The sequence below is a fragment of the Bos grunniens genome, chromosome 9, assembly GCF_055505025.1.
Source record: "Bos grunniens cultivar Pamir isolate PY7600 chromosome 9, Bosgru_T2T1.0, whole genome shotgun sequence".
NCBI classification, from domain to species: domain Eukaryota; kingdom Metazoa; phylum Chordata; class Mammalia; order Artiodactyla; family Bovidae; genus Bos; species Bos grunniens.
Genome location: NC_141173.1, coordinates 68,510,202 through 68,530,027, shown reverse-complemented (window position 1 = coordinate 68,530,027; position 19,826 = coordinate 68,510,202). Strand labels below are relative to the sequence as shown.

The 19,826-nt window shown below is 35.2% G+C and overlaps 1 protein-coding gene across 3 annotated transcripts in view; it reads right to left on the bottom strand.

Annotated features, from left to right (window-relative positions):
- LAMA2 (laminin subunit alpha 2) overlaps positions 1-19,826 on the bottom strand; it is a 707,472-nt gene that overhangs the window by 191,438 nt on the left and 496,208 nt on the right. For all 3 annotated transcript variants that reach the window (XM_086317880.1, XM_086317878.1, XM_086317879.1), the window contains 2 exons: positions 9,864-9,988; positions 6,410-6,496 (listed from right to left, as the gene is read on the bottom strand). In XM_086317880.1, the coding sequence (XP_086174006.1) occupies positions 6,410-6,496; positions 9,864-9,988 (212 nt within the window). The remainder of the gene's footprint in view (positions 1-6,409; positions 6,497-9,863; positions 9,989-19,826) is intronic.

Genomic DNA, 19,826 nt, shown 5'->3' with positions numbered 1-19,826 from the left:
GACCTTGCTGTAATTTATGTCAGATGTAATTTATGTATTTTATGTTCTGCCTATGTTTTCCCCTAGGAATGTTATAGTTTCTAGTCTTACATTTAGATTTTTAATCCATTTTGAGTTTATTTTTGTGTGCAGTGTCAGAAAATATTCTAGATTCATTTGTTTACAGGTGGTTGACCAGTTTTTCCAGCACTGCTTGTTAAACGGATTGTCTTTTCTCCATTGTATATTTTTGCCTCCTTTATCAAAGACAAGGTGTCTTTGACACCTAGGTGTGTGAATTTATCTCTGGGCTTTCTAGTTTGTTCCATTGGCCTATATTTCTGTCTTTGTGCCGGTACCATACTGTTTGGAAGACTGCAGCTTTGTAGTATAGTCTGAATCAGGCAGGTTGATTCCTCTAGTTCCATTCTTCTTTCTTAAGATTGCTTTGGTGATTCGAGGTTTTTTTGTATTTCCATACACATTGTGAAATTATTTGTTCTAGTTCTATGAAAAATACCATTGGTAGCTTGATGGGGATTCCACTGAATCTACAGATTGCTTTGGGTAGTATGCTCATTTTCACTATATCAATTCTTCTGATCCATGAACATGGTATATTTCTCCATCTATTTGTGTCATCTTTGATTTCTTTCATCAGTGTTTTATAGCTTTCTATATATAGGTCTTTTGTTTCTTTAGGTAAATTTATTCCTAAGTATTTTATTCTTTTCATTGCAATGGTGAATGAGATTGTTTCCTTAAATTCTCTTTCTGCTTTCTCATTGTTAGTGTATAGGAATGTATGGGACTTCTGTGTATTCATTTTATATCCTGCAAATTTACTATATTCATTGATTAGCTCTAGTAATTTTCTGGTGGTGTATTTAGGGTTTTCTATGTAGAGGATCACGTCATCTGCAAAGAGTGAGAGTTTTACTTCTTTTCCAGTCTGGATTCCTTTTATTTCTTTTTCTGCTCTGATTGCTGTGGCTAAAACTTCCAAAGCTATGTTGAATAGTAGTGGTGAAAGTGGGCATCCTTATCTTGTTCCTGACTTTAGGGGAAATGTTTTCAATTTTTTGCCATTAAGGATAATGTTTGCTGTGCATTTATCATGTATAGCTTTTATTATGTTGAGGTATGTTGCTTCTATGCTTGCTTTCTGGAGAGTTTTTATCATAAATGGGTGTTGAATTTTGTCAAAGGCTTTCTCTGCATCTATTGAGATAATCATATAGTTTTTATCTTTCAATTTGTCAGTGTGGTGTATACATTGATTTGTAAAGAAGAATCCTTGCATCTCTGGGATTAAGCCCACTTGGTCATGATGTATGATCTTTTTAATATGTTGTTGGATTCTGTTTGCTAGAATTTTGTTGAGGATTTTTGCATCTATGTTCATCAGTGATATTGGCCTGTAGTTTTCTTTTTCTGTGGCACCTTTGTCTGGTTTTGGTATTAGGGTGATGATGGCCTCATAAAATGAGTTTGGGAGTTTACCCTCCTCTGCAATTTTCTGGAAGAGTTTGAGTAGGATTGGTGTTAGCTCTTCTCTGAATTTCTGGTAGAATTCACCTGTGACGTCATCTGGTCCTGGGCTTTTGTTTGTTGGAACTTTTTTGATTACAGTTTCAATTTCCATGCTTATGATGAATCTGTTAAGATTTTCTGTTTCTTCCTGGTTCAGTTTTGGAAGGTTATACTTTTCTAAGAATTCTTCCATTTCTTCCAAGTTGTCCATTTTATTGGCACATTGTTGCTGATAGTAGTCTCAAGATCCTTTGTATTTCTGTGTTGTCTTCTGTGATTTCTCCATTTTCATTTCTAATTTTGTTGATTTGATTCTTCTCCCTTTTTCTCTTGATGAATCTGGCTAATGGTTTGTCTATTTTATATATCTTCTCAAAGAACCAGTTTTTAGTTTTCTTGATTCTTGCTATAGTCTCCTTTGTTTCTTTTTCATGTATTTCTGCTGTGATTTTTATGATTTCTTTCCTTCTACTAACCCTGGGTTTCTTCATTTCTCCTTTTTCTGGTTGCTTTAGGTGTAAAGTTAGGTTATTTATTTGATTTTTCCCTTGCTTATTGAGGTAAGCTTGTATTGCTATGAACCTTTCTTTTAGCACTGCTTTTACTGAATCCCATAGGTTTTGGGTTGTCATGTTTTCATTTTCATTTGTTTCTATGCATATTTTGATTTCTTTTTGTGATTTGTGAGTTATTCAGAAGTGTGTTGTTTAGCCTCCATCTGTTTGTATTTTTAATAGTATTTTTTCCTGTAGTTGACATCTAATCTTACTGTATTGTGATGAGAAATGATACTTGAAATGATTTCAATTTTTTTGAATTTACCAAGGCTAGATTTATGCATCAGGATGTGATTTATCCTGGAGAGTGTTCTATGTGCACTTGAGAAAAAGATGAAATTCTTTGTTTTTGGGTGAAATGTCCTATAGATATCAATTAGGTCTAACTGGTATCATTTAAAGCTTGTGTTTCCTTGCAATTTTCTGTTTGGTTGACCTATCCATAGGTGTGAGTAGGGTATTAAAGTTTGCCACTATAATTTGTTACTGTTAATTTCCCCTTTCACATTTGTTAACATTTGCCTTACGTATCAAGGTACTCCTATGTTGGGTGCATATATATTTATAATTGTTATATCTTCTTCTTGGATTGATCCTTTGATCATTATGTAGTGTCCTTCTTTGTCTCTTTTCACGGCCTTTATTTCAAAGTTAATTTTATCTGAAATGAGTATTTCTACTCTTGTTTTCTTTTGGTCTCTATTTGCATGAAATATCAATTTCCAGCCCTTCACTTTCAGTCTGTATGTGTCCCATGGTTTGAGGTGGTCTATTGTATAGGGGTCTTATTTTTGTGTCCATTCAGCCAGTCTTTGCCTTTTGGTTGGGGCATTCAACCCATTTACATTTAAGGTAATTATTGGTAAGTATGATCACATTGCCATGTGCTTTGTTGTTTTGGGTTTGAGTTTATAAATCTTTTCTGTGCTTCCTGTCTAGAGAAGATCCTTTAGCATGTGTTGAAGAGCTGGTTTGGTGGTGCTGAATTCTCTCAGCTTCTGCTTGTCTATAAAGCTTTTGATTTCTCCTTCATATCTGAATGAGATCCTTACTAAGTACAGTAATCTGGGCTATAGGCTATTTTCTTTCATCACTTTAAGTATGTCCTGCCATTCCCTTATGGCCTGAAGAGTTTCTATTGAAAGATCAGCTGTTATCCTAATGGGGATCCCCTTGTGTATAATTTGTTGCCTTTCCCATGCTGCTTTTAATATTTGCTCTTTGTGTTTGATATTTGTTATTTTGATTAAGATGTGTCTTGGGGTGTTTTGCCTTGGGTTTATCCTGTTTGGGACTCTCTGGTTTCTTGGACTTGGGTGGCTATTTCCTACCCCATTTTAGGGAAGGTTTCAACTATTATCTCCTCAACCATTTTCTCATGCTCTTTCTTTTTGTCTTCTTCTGGAACACCTATGATTCATTTGTTAGGGTGTTTAACATTGTCCCAGAGGTCTCTGAGGTTGTTTTCATTTCTTTTAATGTTTTTTTTCTTTTTTTGTCTCTGCTTCATTTATTTCCACCATTCTATCTTTCACCTCACTTATCCTTTTTTCTGCCTCATTTATTCTACTATTGGTTCCCTCCAGAGTGCTTTTGATATCAGTTATTACATTATTCATTATTGATTGACTCTTCTTTATTTCTTCTAGGTCCTTGCTAAACATTTCCTGCATCTTCTCAATCCTTGTCTCTAGTCTATTTATCTGTAACTCCATTTTGTTTTCAAGATTTTGGATCATCTGTACTATCGTTATTCTGAATTCTTTTTCAGGAAGACTCCCTATATCCTCTTCTTTAGTTTGATTTGGTGGGCATTTATCATATTCCTTTACCTGCTAAATATTTCTCTGCCTTTTAATTTTGTTTAGATTGCTGTGTTTGGGGTGCCATTTTGTAGCCTGGAAGTTTGTGGTTTCTCTTTATTGTGGAGCCTGATCCCTGTGGGTTGGGTTGGACTAGGGGCTTGTCAAGGTTTTCTGGTCAGGGGATCTTAAGTCTTTGTTCTGATGGGTGGAGCCCTTCTCTCTGGAGTGCAATGAAGTGTCCAGTAGTGAGTTGGGTGTCTATGGGTTTGGCATGGTTTTGAAAGCCTGTCTTTTAATGCACAGGGCTTTGCTGGAGAATTATTGTCGTTAGTGTTCCTGCTTTGCTGGAGAATTATTGTCATTATGTCTTGCACTGGAACTTGTTGGCTCTTGGGTGGAGCTTGGTTTCAGTGTAGGTATCGAGATTTTTGGGTGAGCTCTTTTCTATTAATTTTCCCTGGAATCAGGAGTTCTTTGATGTAGAACTGTGTTTCTTAACTTGCTATTTGTATTACAGTTAGCATTCCATTTAATAATTACAGTTCAGTTCAGTTCAGTCACTCAGTCATGGCCAACTCTTTCCCATGGATTGCAGCATGCCAGGCCTCCCTGTCCATCATCAACTCCCTGAATTTACTCAAACTCATGCCCATTGAATCGGTGATGCCATCCAGCCATCTCATCCTCTGTCATCCCCTTCTCCTCCTGCCTTCAATCTTTCCCAGCACTGGGGTCTTTTCCAATGAGTCAGCTCTTTGCATCAGGTGGCCAAAGTACTAGAGTTTCAGCTTCAACATCAGTCCTTCCAATGAACATCCAGGACTGATCTCCTTTAGGATGGACTGATTGGATCTCCTTGCAGTCCAAGGGACTCCCAAAGGTCTACTCCAACAACACAGTTCAAAAGAATCAATTCTTCAGTGCTCAGTTTTGTTAATAGTCCAACTCTCACATCCATTCATGACTACTGGAAAAAACACAGTTTTGACTAGATGGACCTTTGTTGGCAAAATAATGTCTCTGCTTTTTAATATGCTGTCTAGGTTGATCATAACTTTTCTTCCAAGGAGTAAGCATCTTTTAATTTCATGGCTGCAATCATCATCTGGAGTGATTTGGAGCCAAAAAATATAAAGTCTACCACTGTTTCCACTGTTTCCTCATCTATTTTACATGAAGTGATGGGATCAGAGGCCATGGTCTTTGTTTTCTGAATGTTGAGCTTTAAGCCAACTTTTTCACTCTCCTCTTTCACTTTCATCAAGAGGCTCTTTAGTTCTTCACTTTCTGCCATAAGGGTGGTGTCATCTGCATATCTGAGGTTATTGATATTTCTCCTGGCAATCTTGATTCCAGCTTGTGCTTCCTCCAGCCCAGCGTTTCTCATGATGTACTCTGCATAGAAGTTAAATAAGTAGGGTGACAATATACAGCCTTGATGTACTCCTTTTCCTATTTGGAACCAGTCTGTTGTTCCATGTCCAGTTCTAACTGTTGCTTTCTGACCTGCATATAGGTTTCTCAAGAGGCAGGTCAGGTGGTCTGGTACTTCCATCTCTTTCAGAATTTTCCACAGTTTATTGTTATCCACAGTCAAAGGCTTTGGCATAGTCAATAAAGCAGAGATAGATGTTTTTCAGGAACTCTCTTGTATTTTCAGTGATTCAGTGGATGTTGGCAATTTGATCTCTTGTTCCTCTGCCTTTTCTAAAATCAGCTTGGGCATCTGGAAGTTCACAGTTCATGTATTGTTGAAGCCTAGCTTGGATAATTTTGAGCATTACTTTACTAGTGTGTGAGATGAGTGCAATAGTGTGATAGTTTGAGCATTCTTTGGCATTGCCTTTCTTTGGGATTGGAATGAAAACTGACCTTTTCCAGTCTTGTTGCCACTGCTGTTTTCCAAATTTGCTGGCATATTGAGTGCAGCACTTTCAAAGCATCAATCTTTAGGATTTGAAATAGCTCAACTGATAACTACATACACGCATTATTAGAATTTGTAAAAATATGGTGAGAGGAAGCCTTTAAATAATATTTTTTGTATGTATGTTGAAAAGGAGAACCAATTAACACTTTAATATTTGGACTGTGCTAATTAAGAATGCTTGATACAATTTATATTCTGAACTTTGTATATAATTGGTGATGTAGTGCCAGAGTTCTCAGAATAGTAACATGCATGTAGTAAGTGCCCACCGATATTTCCCAATGAACTAGAATTAGAATTATGTATCACCAGGCTTTTGTTATTGTTAAATACACATAACATTTTGAAATTGATTTATTTGTTCTTGTAAAATGCTCTCTTTCTCCCTTCCAATCTATATTAGGGTGTGTATGTATATATATATGTGCTAAAATATAAACTTTCTTTGGGTAAACTCTAAAGATAGAAAAATACTTTTGAAAGCTTATAAACTATGAGAGAACATGAAAATGACATTGTAAAAATAATGAATACTTTTCTACTATGATCCTTTGTTATACAATCTCTATGCATCATTGCTCTCTATGTCTCATAACTGTTCGTACCTTTCACAGTACTTTCCTTCATATCCCCGTGGGCAAGCTGTGCAGTGGTAATCATCCAGGCCTTCCATGATACAAGATGGGCTGAAACTGAATCAGAAAAGAAATAAAGATTGAAAAAATCATTTGACTTATTTATTTTTATAAATTTAAGCAATTCTATCTAATATCTAGATGATTGGAACTGTTTTTTGATGGTTACAAATGTCATATTTGTAATTATAAGTTCCTATTCAAGGGTATGGAGAAGGCAATGGCACCCCACTCTGGTGCTCTTGCCTGGAAAATCCCATGGACGGAGGAGCCTGGTAGTCTGCAGTCCATGGGGTTGCTAAGAGTCAGACATGACTGAGCGACTTCACTTTCACTTTTCACTTTCATGCATTGGAGAGGGAAATGGCAACCCACTCCAGTATTCTTGCCTGGAGAATCACAAGGACGGGGGAGCCTGGTGGGCTGCTGTCTATGGGGTCGCACAGAGTCGGACACGACTGAAGCGACTTAGCAGCAGCAGCATTCAAGGGTAATGGGCTTCCCTGGTGCCTCTGTGGTAAAGATTCTGCCTGCAAAAAGATGTGAGTTTGATCCTTGGATCAGGAAGATCCTCTAGAGAAGGAAATGGCAACTCACTCCAGTATTTTTGTCTGGAAAAACCCCTTGAACAGAGGGGCTTGGCAGGCTATAGTCCATGGGGTTGCAATGAGTCAGATATGACTTAATGACTGAACAACAACATTCAAGGGTAGGATATCACAACTAAATATTACTAATAATAGTTAACAAAGAAAGAAGGTTGTTTCTTGATGAATTAACAATGCATGACACTGACCATGTTAAAACTGTGAAGTTTTAATAATTATATGACAGTCATGAAAATATCAAACATCCAGAAAAAGGGTGCTATTTTTCATGAATTAAAATAAAAACATGATGAGAATTCCTGCATATTTGTCAGACAGTAGAATAAGTATTATTGAATATCTTTCAGGTTAAAAAAAATGGGGACACAAAAGCAATTTAATTTTTTTATTACTTATCCCAAATTGCCATTGGCATTTCAATGCATTAAGTGTGAATAGATGTTTCACTTAAAATAAAGACTGTCTTTTGTAATTTACATATGGATTTCAAACTACGTTTTACTTTAAATACAAAATAATGTGATCTAGTGTAAGGAAATAAGACAGGAAATCTTTCTGTATGAAAATTAGTAAGATGTTCTAACAATTTCTAACAATTTCCGGTTTCCCTATTTCTGTTAATGACTACCACTGGAGCTCAATTTGGCTACAAAGCCCTGGCTTCAACTCTTGCCTTGCCTAAACCTGTCATATCTAATTAGTTATCAGTTCTACAGAGTCACATTCAACAATCTATCTTCTTGTGTTTTCCTCACATCCATCCTTTTGTCTCTATTTTTGTTGCTATTACCTTTTTCCAGGTTCTAATTATCTTTTGCCTAAACTAGTGCAATAGCTTTTTAATTAGTCTCTTTGCTTTTCTTACTTTCCTGTTTCAGTTCATTATACTCAATTCCATCATAATAGTCTTCCTAAATTGTGGCTCTGATCACATTAATCTTTTAAATAAAAATTTGTAGTGTTTCCTCATTACATAGAAAATTAAATAGCAATTTCTTAGACTGGTATTCAAGGATTTCTACAGTATGGCCTCCATTCTCTTATTCATTCATCTGTAATTATAAAATTCTATTTGAACCCATGCTCCAAACTCTTACTGGTTCTTAAAAGTGATTTGTGCTTCCTGCTTCTAAGCTTTTACTCTATAAATTTTCTACTATCTCTGCCAGTAAAAACTCTTCAATCCGTTGTAAATTTAATAATTTAAATAAACTTAAAATTTATTATGCATGTTCAGTTGTGTCTTTTTGTGACCTCATGAACTGTAGCCTGCCAGGCTCCTCTGTCCATGGGATTCTCCAGGTAAGAATACTGGAGTGGGTTGCCATTTCCTCCTCCAGGGAATCTTCCCTGAACCAGTACCTCCTGTGGCTCCTTCATTGGCAGGTGGATTCTTTATCACTGAGCCACCTAGGAAGCCAAAACTTTATTATTAATATTATTAATTTTTTAATATATTCTTTGAGTTTCCAAAATCAAGTGTGGTACTTTGTGCCTTCAAATTTCCTTTAAATCTAAGTTGACCTCTCTGAAGACACCCATTTAACTGTGAGCCTCTCCAAGAGATGTTCTGCTTCTTTTTTATATATCCTGTAGCTTTTGTTATAGTTCACTCTACAGTAAATTATCAATTAATTATTAATTCCCACTTTAATAAACCATAAATTAAATACCTTTCTCTTGTTCAGCTCAGTTCATCAGAGGTAGATTAGGGAAAGGAGGATGAAAATAATATATTTCACACACCAACCACTTTTGCTCAATGAATTATAAGATCATGCATTTTATCCTCATCAATATCCCATTTATCTAAAAATTCACATTTGATATCCTATGCAAGACATATGTTCTGTTCAACCAAAAATGGATGCTTGTAGAGGAAAGGGAGATAATCACATGAAAATGTTTTCAAAATGTAAACAAAGCCAAAGATGGGGGGGAAAAAAAAAACGGAATAGGTAGAACTGTCTCTTCATCTGAGTTGCTTTATGGTTCTTATACACTAAAGATAAGGTGTCTAGGATTCTAATTCTGAACAAAGTGCCCTACATTCCTTCAAAAGCAAATTCTTAGAGAAAAAAATTACCCTACCGTGTAGAGATTGAATTCTATAAATCATTTAAAAGAAAGTGCAGATTGTCTTAGCAAAAAGGTAAGTGAAAACACCTAGGGGTTTTCATCAATACATAAACCAATGCAGAATGTTCTGACAGCACTGAAATAAAATATGCCTGCATTTGCTTCCCCTTATGGCTGTGTTTCCATGGTACCAAGCTTGGATTATCTTAACAGAAAGAGGGCCTTGATTCTGGGAGATACTGACTTCTTTTGGAGCATAACAATAAGTCATCTTGCTGGAACCACATTATTTTTCAATTATCTGCCTGATAATTCTTATCAGTCATGAACTAAACACAGAAAATGAATGGAAACAGCTATAAAATTTATATACTATGCATCAAACAATCCCTCATAGCTGAAGTTATTGCAGAATTATATGAAAACACTAGGTCTTTCTAAAAACTTATAAGATTATACACATTTGTACATAAATTATTTATTTCATAAATATATGTTAACATTGGTATTTACATTTTAATTAATAAGCATTATTTACTTGGGACAGAGTTTTAAAGGAAAAAGGAACCATAGAGTATTAAGTGCTCACTTTTGTCATGTTTTTATATTGTTTAAAAAATCTATCTTAAATTGAGATTTTTGTCTACATGAAAAAAATAGCTAAATCACAGAAAAGTCTGTGTGCTACACAGATGGTGTTACTGATTGGGAAATATGGTAATATTTCTCAGTCTTACTTGTTGCTGGAAGAAATTAGAGGACAAGCACATTGCTGACAGTCATTTGGCAATCCCTTGACAATGCCATAATAACCAAGAGCACATCGTTCACAGAAGTCACCAGCAGTATGATGTTGACAATTCTGCAAAGGAAGAGGAGTTTGTTTTGAAAGTAATGACAGAATGTAATTTATCATAGAGCTCCCCACCTATGAGTTTGTGTGCTCCTGTGAACACACACACACACACATACACACACCCCATTGACAGAACTCAGTTATTAACCCTACATCTATTTTAAAATTTATTTATTTTTAATTGAAGGATAATTGCTTTACAGAATTCTGTTGCTTTCCGTCAAACCTTAACATGAGTCAGTCATAGGTGTACATATGTCCCCTTCCTCTTGAACCTCCCTCCCATCTCCTTCCCCTCTAGATTGTTAAAGAGCCCCTGTTTGCATTCCCTGAGACATACAGCAAATTCCCATTGGCTATCTATTTTACGTATGTTAATGTAAGTTTCCATGTTACTCTCTCTATACATCTCACCCTCCCTTCCCCTCTCCCTATGTCCATAAGTCTGTTCTGTATGTTTGTTTGTCCACTGCTGCCTTGCAAACAAATTCATCAGAACCATTTTTCTAGATTCCACATATACGTGTTAGTATACAATATTTATTTTTCTCTCTCTGACTTACTTCACTCTGTATAATAGGCTCTACGTTCATCCACCTCATTAGACTGACTTAAATGCCTTCCTTTTTATGGCTGAGTAATATTCCTTTGTTAATATGTACATATTTTTAAAAGAAGCTCTTTCATTTGAGAAGTTAATACTGGGCTGTTGTAGCGATAATGGCAAGAGTTTCTGTTCTCTTTTCCTTACATCAGTCTCTCTGAATTAATTTTCCTCTTATTCTAATATGGGGAATAGACTTCACAGACTTCTAAAATTTATTGTATCATCTGGCTATTTATGTTTCTTCTCTACAAGGTGTTGAAAAAGTGCTAAAAATCCTAAGGTCTTGGTGCCTGACCATCAGTGGGCTTTTTGAAACTAAACCAAGGTGGAAAGCATAAATATCTTAAGAGAAAACAATTATTAAAAAAAAAAAAGAAAAGTCAGCCTTGTTTCCAGATTAAGAATGTTATTCATCTAATTCTTGCCAAGTGTTGACTGTTCTCTATAGACAGAGAGGACCCAATCTGAAACCAGGGGTCTCAAGTCAGTATTTTCTTTTAATGTTTGCATAATAAGAGGTATTTGGGTAATACGCTTTAACACATTTCCAAAAGAAAATGAGAACAGTTTTGGAATATTGTTTCACCACAAACAATAACTTAAGTCACTTCCTCTGACTCTTTTTGAGAGTTTATGCTATTCTCTGGGGAGAAACCATGGCATTATCACAGTGAATTTTGGAACCCTGTCTATTGTTTCATTTTTTGGTGTTATGTTGAAAATACATTGTGTTACAAATAAGATTTTATAATTCGCTGTTAAATTGATCTACTTTTCTAACAGGATACAAATATCAAATCTTCTAATTCTCCAGCTCTCTCTCAACAGATGTTTAGCTTCTTATTTTCAGGGAAAAGGAAGTCCTCATTTGGTGTTCCCTCATCTTCCTGCCAAACAACAGACCATCTTTTCTGCCTCACTTTCCTTCCTGTCAATGTTTAGTTCTGTCCACAAGAAGTAGTGCATTGTTCTTTGTCTAAAGCTGCTCTCCTCCTAAACTCTCATTTAGAAAAAAGGCCTTCTTTGTCTCCTATTACCTCCAGCATCTGCATTTTCTCCTTCTTTGATGGCTTACTTCCACTGACAGTTGAGATTGGTTAAGTCTTTCATGTTAAAAAAAAAAAAAAAAAACTCTGGGATCTCATGTTTCTGGACAACTTCCATCTTATCTTTGATAGGTTTATTAAAAACACTATTCACATTGCTAGTCTCTACTTCCTCTTTTTCACCTCTTCATTTTTTAACGAAGGCTTTAAACATACATATATTCTTTTTCAGATTCTTTTCCATTATAGGATATTACAAGATATTGAGTATAGTTTCCTGTGCTATACAGTAGGTCCATGCTGTTTATTTTATTTTATATATAGTAGCATGTATATATTAACCCTAAACTCCTAATTTACTTCCCCTCTGACCCCAAATAGGCTTCTGATTTCACCACTGGAACATACGTCCAGGCTCATAAATATGATCTTTCTTGCTAAATCAAAATTTACTGACAATAATCTGTCTTCATGATATATGAACCATCTGCAGCAGCTGATATTCCTTGCCATCATTAGGTTGACATTTTCTCTTTCTACAACAGTACATGAACCAAGAACTTCCAAATGTACAAGCTGGATTTAAAAGAGGCAGAGGAACCAGTGAAGAGGAACTAGAGTCTCTTGATGAAGGTGAAAGAGGAGAATGAAAAAGCTGGCTTAAAACTCAACATTCAAAAAACTAAGATCATGGCATCTAGATGGGGGCATCCGTCATGGCAAATAGATGGGGGAAAAAGTGAAGATAGTGACAGACTTTATTTTCTTGGGCTCCAAAATCACTGTGAATGGTGACTGCAGCAATGAAATTAAAAGATGCTTGCTCCTAGGAAAACAGCTATGACAAATCTTGACAGCATATTAAAAAAGTAGAGATATCATTTTGCTGACAAAGGTCCACATTGTCAAAGCTATGGTTTTTCCAGTAGTCATGTACAGCTGTGAGAGGTGAACCATAAAGGCTGAATGCCGAAGAATTGATGCTTTTGAACTGTGGTTTTGGAGAGGACTCTTGAGAGTCCCCTGGACTGCAAAGAGATCCAACCAGTCAATCTTAAAGGAAATCAACCCTGAATATTCATTGGAAGGACTGATGCTGAAGCTCCAATACTTGGCCAATTGATGCAAAGAGCTCACTCATTGGAAGAAGCTCTAATGCTGGGAAAGATTAAGGGCAAAAGGAAAAAGGGATGATTAGAGGATGAGATGGTTGGATGGCATCACTGACTCAATGGACATGAGTTTGAGCAAGCTCTGGGAAATAGTGAAGGGCAGGAAGCCTGGTATGCTTCAGTGCATGGGGTTACAGATTTGGACATGACTTAGTGACTGAACAATAAAATGGTTTCTCTAATAGTACAGTGTACTGAGTGATTTCCTCCCTCTGTGGCTACTCTTTTTTATCTTCCTTCATGGATTTTTTTTCTTCTTTCTGTTGAGTAAGATTGGTCCTTTCTAACTTTGGCTCTCATTTCTTTTCTTTCTCTTTCCTACATTTTCTACCTTTGTCATTTCAACCATTACTAGAACTTCAGCTATCAGAGATTCCCAGGTGGTGCCAGTGGTAAAGAACCCGCCTGCCAATTCAAGAGACATAAGGGAACTAAGTTCCATCTCTGAGTCGGGAAGATCCCCTGGAAGAGGAAATGGCAACCTGCTGGAGTACTCTTGCTGGAGAATCTCATGGACAGAGGAGCCTGGTGGGCTACAGTCCATGGGGTCACAAACAGTCAGACATGACTGATGTGACAGCACATAGCATAGCATAGCAGCTATCATCTATCTTTCCCAAAGTCTAAATTTTATGTATTCTGCCTAATATCGATCTCTAATGAGTTCCATACTTAAGTTTCTAATTGCTTCTTAGATAGATCTTCTTGTATAACACAAAAGTATTTGAATGAGAAACCTCAAAAATTAAGCTCATCTCTTTCAAAATCTCCTAATACTCCTGTATTTCCCATTTAATCTGGGGTCACTATCATCTCTCTGGCATAGCAAGAAAGACCTTTATAATTCAGCCTCTGCTTACTCCTCCAGTCTTCCGTCTAGCCACTGTAACCTTCACACTGTATGCTAAAGCTATATAGGACTATCTGAAATTTTCAAATTATGCAGTGCTTCCTCTTACCTCTGGGAGTTTTCATATGCAAATATCTTGTTCTGGGATGTTTTTCCTCCTCTTACTTGGCTAACACGTATTCATTCAGCTCTCATGTTCACTGTCTCTTTCTCTGATAAACATTCCCTGATGCCTGAAGTCTGGGCTAAATTCTCCTTGCTCAACACAGTGGCTGAAATATGTTGACATTCAATGACTATTTTGAATGAAATGACTGCATAAATGAATGTACTTTCTAGGTATTATAGATGAATACTGGTTAGGCTTCTTAAGATGAAAAGGTCAAGTTTCAAGTCTAAAGAATTTACAGTAAGGTGGCTAGCAGGGAAAGAGGATTTGTCGTATTTGGATACTGATTTAAGTACCATAATCCTCTCTTTTTCAATCATCCAAAGGAATCACTTGTATTTTAGCAAGAAAATAGCCATTTCATATTTAACAGTAGCATAGTGAGAGATAATGGTTCCAAGATAAGATAATTATCTGTGAATTCCAGTCTCAAATCATTCAGCAAGTTGCCAAATGATGAAAGAGTGTTAACTGGGGAGTGCTTTAAGAACATACTTTATAGTTATAGAAATGAGCAGATGCCCCAAAATACATGGTATCTTAAACAATAATTGTTAACATTTGCCTTTGTAAAAAATAAAAAAAAAACAACCTGCATAATAAATTATTTATGTAACCTACTGTAACACTGATAAGTGAGTCAACACAAAAAATAATGCTGATCATTACTAAAAATACAGATATTTAAAAATATGGCTTGTTTCTTTTATACCTATAACTCTGTGTAATTTCTACACAGAGAAAGCAAATACTTGAACTTTCTCTGGACAGTCAATCTTTCACAGGGTTGCTGACATACTAAACTTGGTTAACTGAATTAAATGCCCCACTTAGCCCCACAAACACAGCACACAAATCATGATGCTATTTTTGAAACTTTTTACATCAATCTTTCATATGACTTTCCTGTTTCCTTTGAAATAGAGGACATAATATTTTTCTTATACAGAAATTAATCTTTAGAAAAAAATTTTATGTCTTAGATGCCTAAAGAGAAGTTTAATAATCTGGAGATTAATATATGCCAGTATCATTTCAATAGTAGATTACAATATATAGCATTCGTTTTTGTTTTTTGTACATGGGAAAACGGGGTATTCATTCCTTCCACTAAATCAAATGAATATTGTATTAATATTTGGTATCTTTGAACTAAGGTGAGAAGTTACTATTTTTCTTTATAGGGATGCCTCTTCACACTCCTTGACATATTATTAAATGCATGGATTCTCAACGGCAGCCCTTTTCATCTTGTATAACCATAAGCTACATAGTTTTTCCTTATGCCGAATGAAAACTTGTTTCACTCTAATTTTCAGTTAGTAACCCAAGTTCTGCCTTCCGAAGCTATGCAGATTAAATCCTCCCTGGTGGCTCAGAAGGTAAAGACTGCCTGTGGTGCAAGAGACCTGGGTTTGATCCCTGGGTTGGGAAGATTCCCTGGAGAAGACAATGGCTACCCATTCCAGTACTCTTGCCTGAAGAATCCCATGGACAGAGGAGCCTGATGGGCTACAGTCCATGGGGTCACAGAGTCGGATAGGACTGAGTGACTAACACTTTTACTTCCACAAAGCTTTTCCTTGTGCTGATTGAAAACGTTTCACTCTAATTTCAATTAGGGACCCAAGCTCTGCCTCCTGAAGCTATGCAGATTAAGTCTAATTTCCATTTCCCAGGGAAAGTCTTCAAATATCTTAAGTACATTATTACTTCCTAAATCTTTTTTTCGAGCTAAACAGTTAACAACCCTGATTAGTCAGAATTTCTCTTAAAATAGAGATTCTAAATCTCACAAATATATTTAACATACTTCCATCCTTGATCTTGATCTTATACAAGTGAATCTATATAGTAAAATAAGAACTCCTATTTCATAGAAATTGCTATTATGTGTCATTCCCTCTGTTTTTTACCTTAAACACTAGTATATAAATTCCTAGAGGGCAATACCCACACATTCCTTATCTTTATATTCCCAGAACCCACCACTATGCCTGAACATGGTAATACTTATTAAAAAATGCCTCAAGAATGAATAAACAAGTGAGCCTAAGTTCAAAACCTACTCTATTAATTTAACCTTGTTAATTGTGGCTCATAATTCTACCTGCCAGGCTCTTTTTGATTATTGACAGCATCCAACACTTTACATCATCTGAATATTTGATAGATTTCATTCAAATCACTGAAAAAGATTTTGAACATGACGGGGTCAAACACAAATCCTATGCCTCATCAATGGAGACATCTCTAGAGCTTATTCTAGGTTATGCTGTTTAGCAGCTTCTACATCCACTGAACCTGTTAACTGATCACTATTTGGCCTATATTTTCAGCCCTGTTTGTGAGCATATAATGAAATGTTCTATCAAATGCCCATCTGAACAAACCAGAGTTTGAACCATAGATCTGACTCTTAGGCTTATGACTTAAGCAAATTATTTAATTTCTCTCAGCATCATTTTATCAGCTGTATTAGAAGGAATAATCCTTTCTCATCAATTTATTGTAAGAATAAATGAGAAAAGATTATCTACAGTGGCAAGCCCTGGTTCTGGTACATACATAAAGTTGGACACATAGTAGCTGTTAATCTTTTTTACTAAGTTTGACACATCATTTATTACATTCTCTGATGAATGTGAAATTATACTGAGAATCATGGAACTATGGTCTCAGATGTTATTATATACATCGTAACTCAAGCAATTAGCCTGATACGTCTTATTTTAAGGGAACCTATTCTGATAGCTAATAAACATTATGTTTCACTGGAGATCAAACTCAATCTGTTTCTTACATTCTACTTTCCTTTTTAAAACATGGTATGACACTTCATTGTTCTCCATCCTGTGACAAATTTCATATTTTCATGATTTTGCAAATTTTTTTCATATACAGCTCTTAATCACATTGCAGATTCTATTAATACACTGGGGTAAAATTCACCTGGACCTTCAAAATCACACTCATTCAATCAGCTAAAAGTATGATTACTCTCACCCATAATCAGCAAGTATTATTTTGTACTAGATTTGAAACCTGATTCTAATACTTTTTACTGAAGGCTCTGTAAGTTACTTAAAATTTTTTAGGATTAATTTTCAGAGTTGTAATAAAATACTAATAATTTCTACCTTGGTAAGATAGATTAAATAAGATAAGGTTTATTTTAAAAAGACTTAAACACAGTAGATTCTAGTTATGAGTTTACTGAAGATGGAACTAATTGCTTAACCATGGAGACTGAGTGTTACAGACAACACAGCAGGTCAATGATAGAGATTTACTTTATCCTTTCATTTTAAAATAAGAATTGTGATAGAGTAAAAATAATATTTTCACAACTTGTTTAGTCTTGAGAAAGTTATTTGTGCCACCTGAGATTTCAATATTCCCATGTAAAATGTTGGAGAAATAATATTGACTATGTAAGTCACTCAGTCATGTCCTACTTTTTGTGATCTTATGGACTATAGCCTGCTAGGCTCTCTGTTTGTGGGATTTCCCAAGCAAGAATACTGGAGTGGGTTGTCATTTCCTCCTCCAGGGGATCTTTCCAACCCAGGGATCGAACCAGTGTTTCTTATGTTTCCTGGGTTCTTTACCACTAGTGGCACCTGGGAAGCCCAATATTGACTATAGGTTTAGTGAAAATTCAATGAGAATATATATGTGTATAAAAAGACAAAGCTATAGATGTGTTATATAAACTCTTAAAACTCTGACTATCTTATCTATTTTTATGATTGCGTGCGTGTGTGTGTATGTGTGTGTGTGTGTATGGATCAGTATTAAATCACCTACCTCTTCTCCCCCTTCTGGCATGAGGTTCAATATTTTGTAGGTTTTACTATTTCATTTTGAAGAAAGTTTTCCTTAAGAGGCAATGGTAACTTAGATATTGGTAATAACATGCCTATGTGTAGGATTTATTAGCATCTACGAAGAAGCAACAGCTCTCTTGTAAGTGTCATTAAGAATTATTAAGAGGGTAGTTATAAAGTGATGTGAGTTTTATTTTACAGGTGAAATGTTTAGCTTGTGAAATTTTCTACAGTATTTTTCTACTCTTTATTTCTGAAGAAAGGAATAAAGGAAAAGAAAAAACAAGATAAGAGAAAATCTGGCATAGCATTAGATATAGCAATGCTTTTTACAATAATTTTTGATTAATTATCATCTGGTTCTTAGACTATAAATGGTGGATAATATGTATGGTAATTAACATCTTTATTATCATTAATCATCATAGCCATAACTTCTACTATAGAGCTTATCATGTGCCAAGTAATGTTCTAAGCCTTTTACCTAGCATTTCATTGAATCCATAGAAAAACTCTATGATTCAGTACTATTATTATCTTCATTTTATAAATGAGGAAATTAAGACGCCATTGAGGTTAAATAAGTTGACTAAGCTTACACAGCCCATAATGGATGAAGCCAGAATTTGAATCAAGGCAGTCCGACCAGAGTCATGTTTATAACCACCATGCCAACATAGAGGGTATTGCACTGTGTAGTGGATATGATATTTAACTGGGAAACACAGTAAAAATAGTAAAGAAATCTGTATGCTTCAGTTGCTTCAGATATAGCATTGGAGTAATCATAGTTATTTCCTATTTGTCTCATGAAGTGTTTCAAAGATGAGCAAAGTTGCCTAACCTCAAAAGTTGTAAGCTCCCTGATGGAAAACATAAAAATTCAGACCACAATAATTTATACTAGCTGTGTATGTCTGATGCATTTATGTATTTATTTTGATTTCACATAGGGATATCTCAGAAAATAGAGCTTACAGTAAGAATTGTTGGCCCAAAAGTGGTTATAATAATCAGTTGGTCAAAAGAGTACGGACAGTATAAATACAACTTTTATCTGAAATAAAAATGAAATTAAACTGTATCTTTTATGAGGACTTCTAAATTATTCATTGTTGTTCAGTTGCTAAGTTGTGTCTGATTCTTGGTGACCCTGTGAACTGCAGGACATCAGGCTTCCTTGTCCTTGACCATCTTCTGGAGTTTGCTCAAACTCATGTCCATTGAGTCAGTGAAGCTAGCCAACTATCTTATCCTCTGCCGCCCACCTTCTCCTCCTGCCCTCAATTTTTCCCAGCATCATATGGAGTGACATTACTATTATAATTTACAGTGAAGATAGCATAAGAAAGAAAAATGTATTTAATTCTCACTTAAGAATGTATGTTAACCACCTCTGAAATTATCTATTGAATTTTACTGGCCAGAAAGTTGGGAAAAAACATTACCCTTAAACCAAATGACAATTATTTCAAGAATTCAAGGATGGTTAGTATCTACACCTCCACTCCAGTCCTCACAAATAAGCATATTATAAATTTCCATATTCTGTCTTGATTGAAAGAAGATAGTCTTTAAGAAGTCAGGAATAAAAAGTTGTCTTAATAGGATGAAAATTATTTACGTTAAACTAATCGCCAGAATTGTACTTTGTGATAAAAGATCTGAGTCATTCTTATTAAAATCATTAATAAGATAGGAAGCTGACCACCCTTCTATATAACATTTTTTGAGACTTAAAGCAAAACTATGTGAGTATTATATGAGAGATAGCTCTGGCAAGGAAGACACATATATAGTTTTTTGAAAATATTGTAAATATAAAAATAACTGAGTCAACTAAGAAATGTCTAGAGCTAGAAAGAAAGTAGTTGAATGTTAAAAAACATGTAAAAAATCTATTTTGTCAATATTTACCAGTAATGACCAGTTAATAAATACATTGAAATAAAAAATATAATGCTTACCATTAATAAGAAAATGTAAGATACGTGGCAATAATTTTAACATAAGAAATGCATAGCCCATATAGGTAATACTAAAAAAACTATGAAACATAAAATGTTTGAAAGTAAAGAGTATCATATTCTTAAGGTTTAGGGAGGATAATTCAATAGTGTAAAGATGATGATTGTTTATGAACTGCTTAATACACTTCAAATAAAAATTC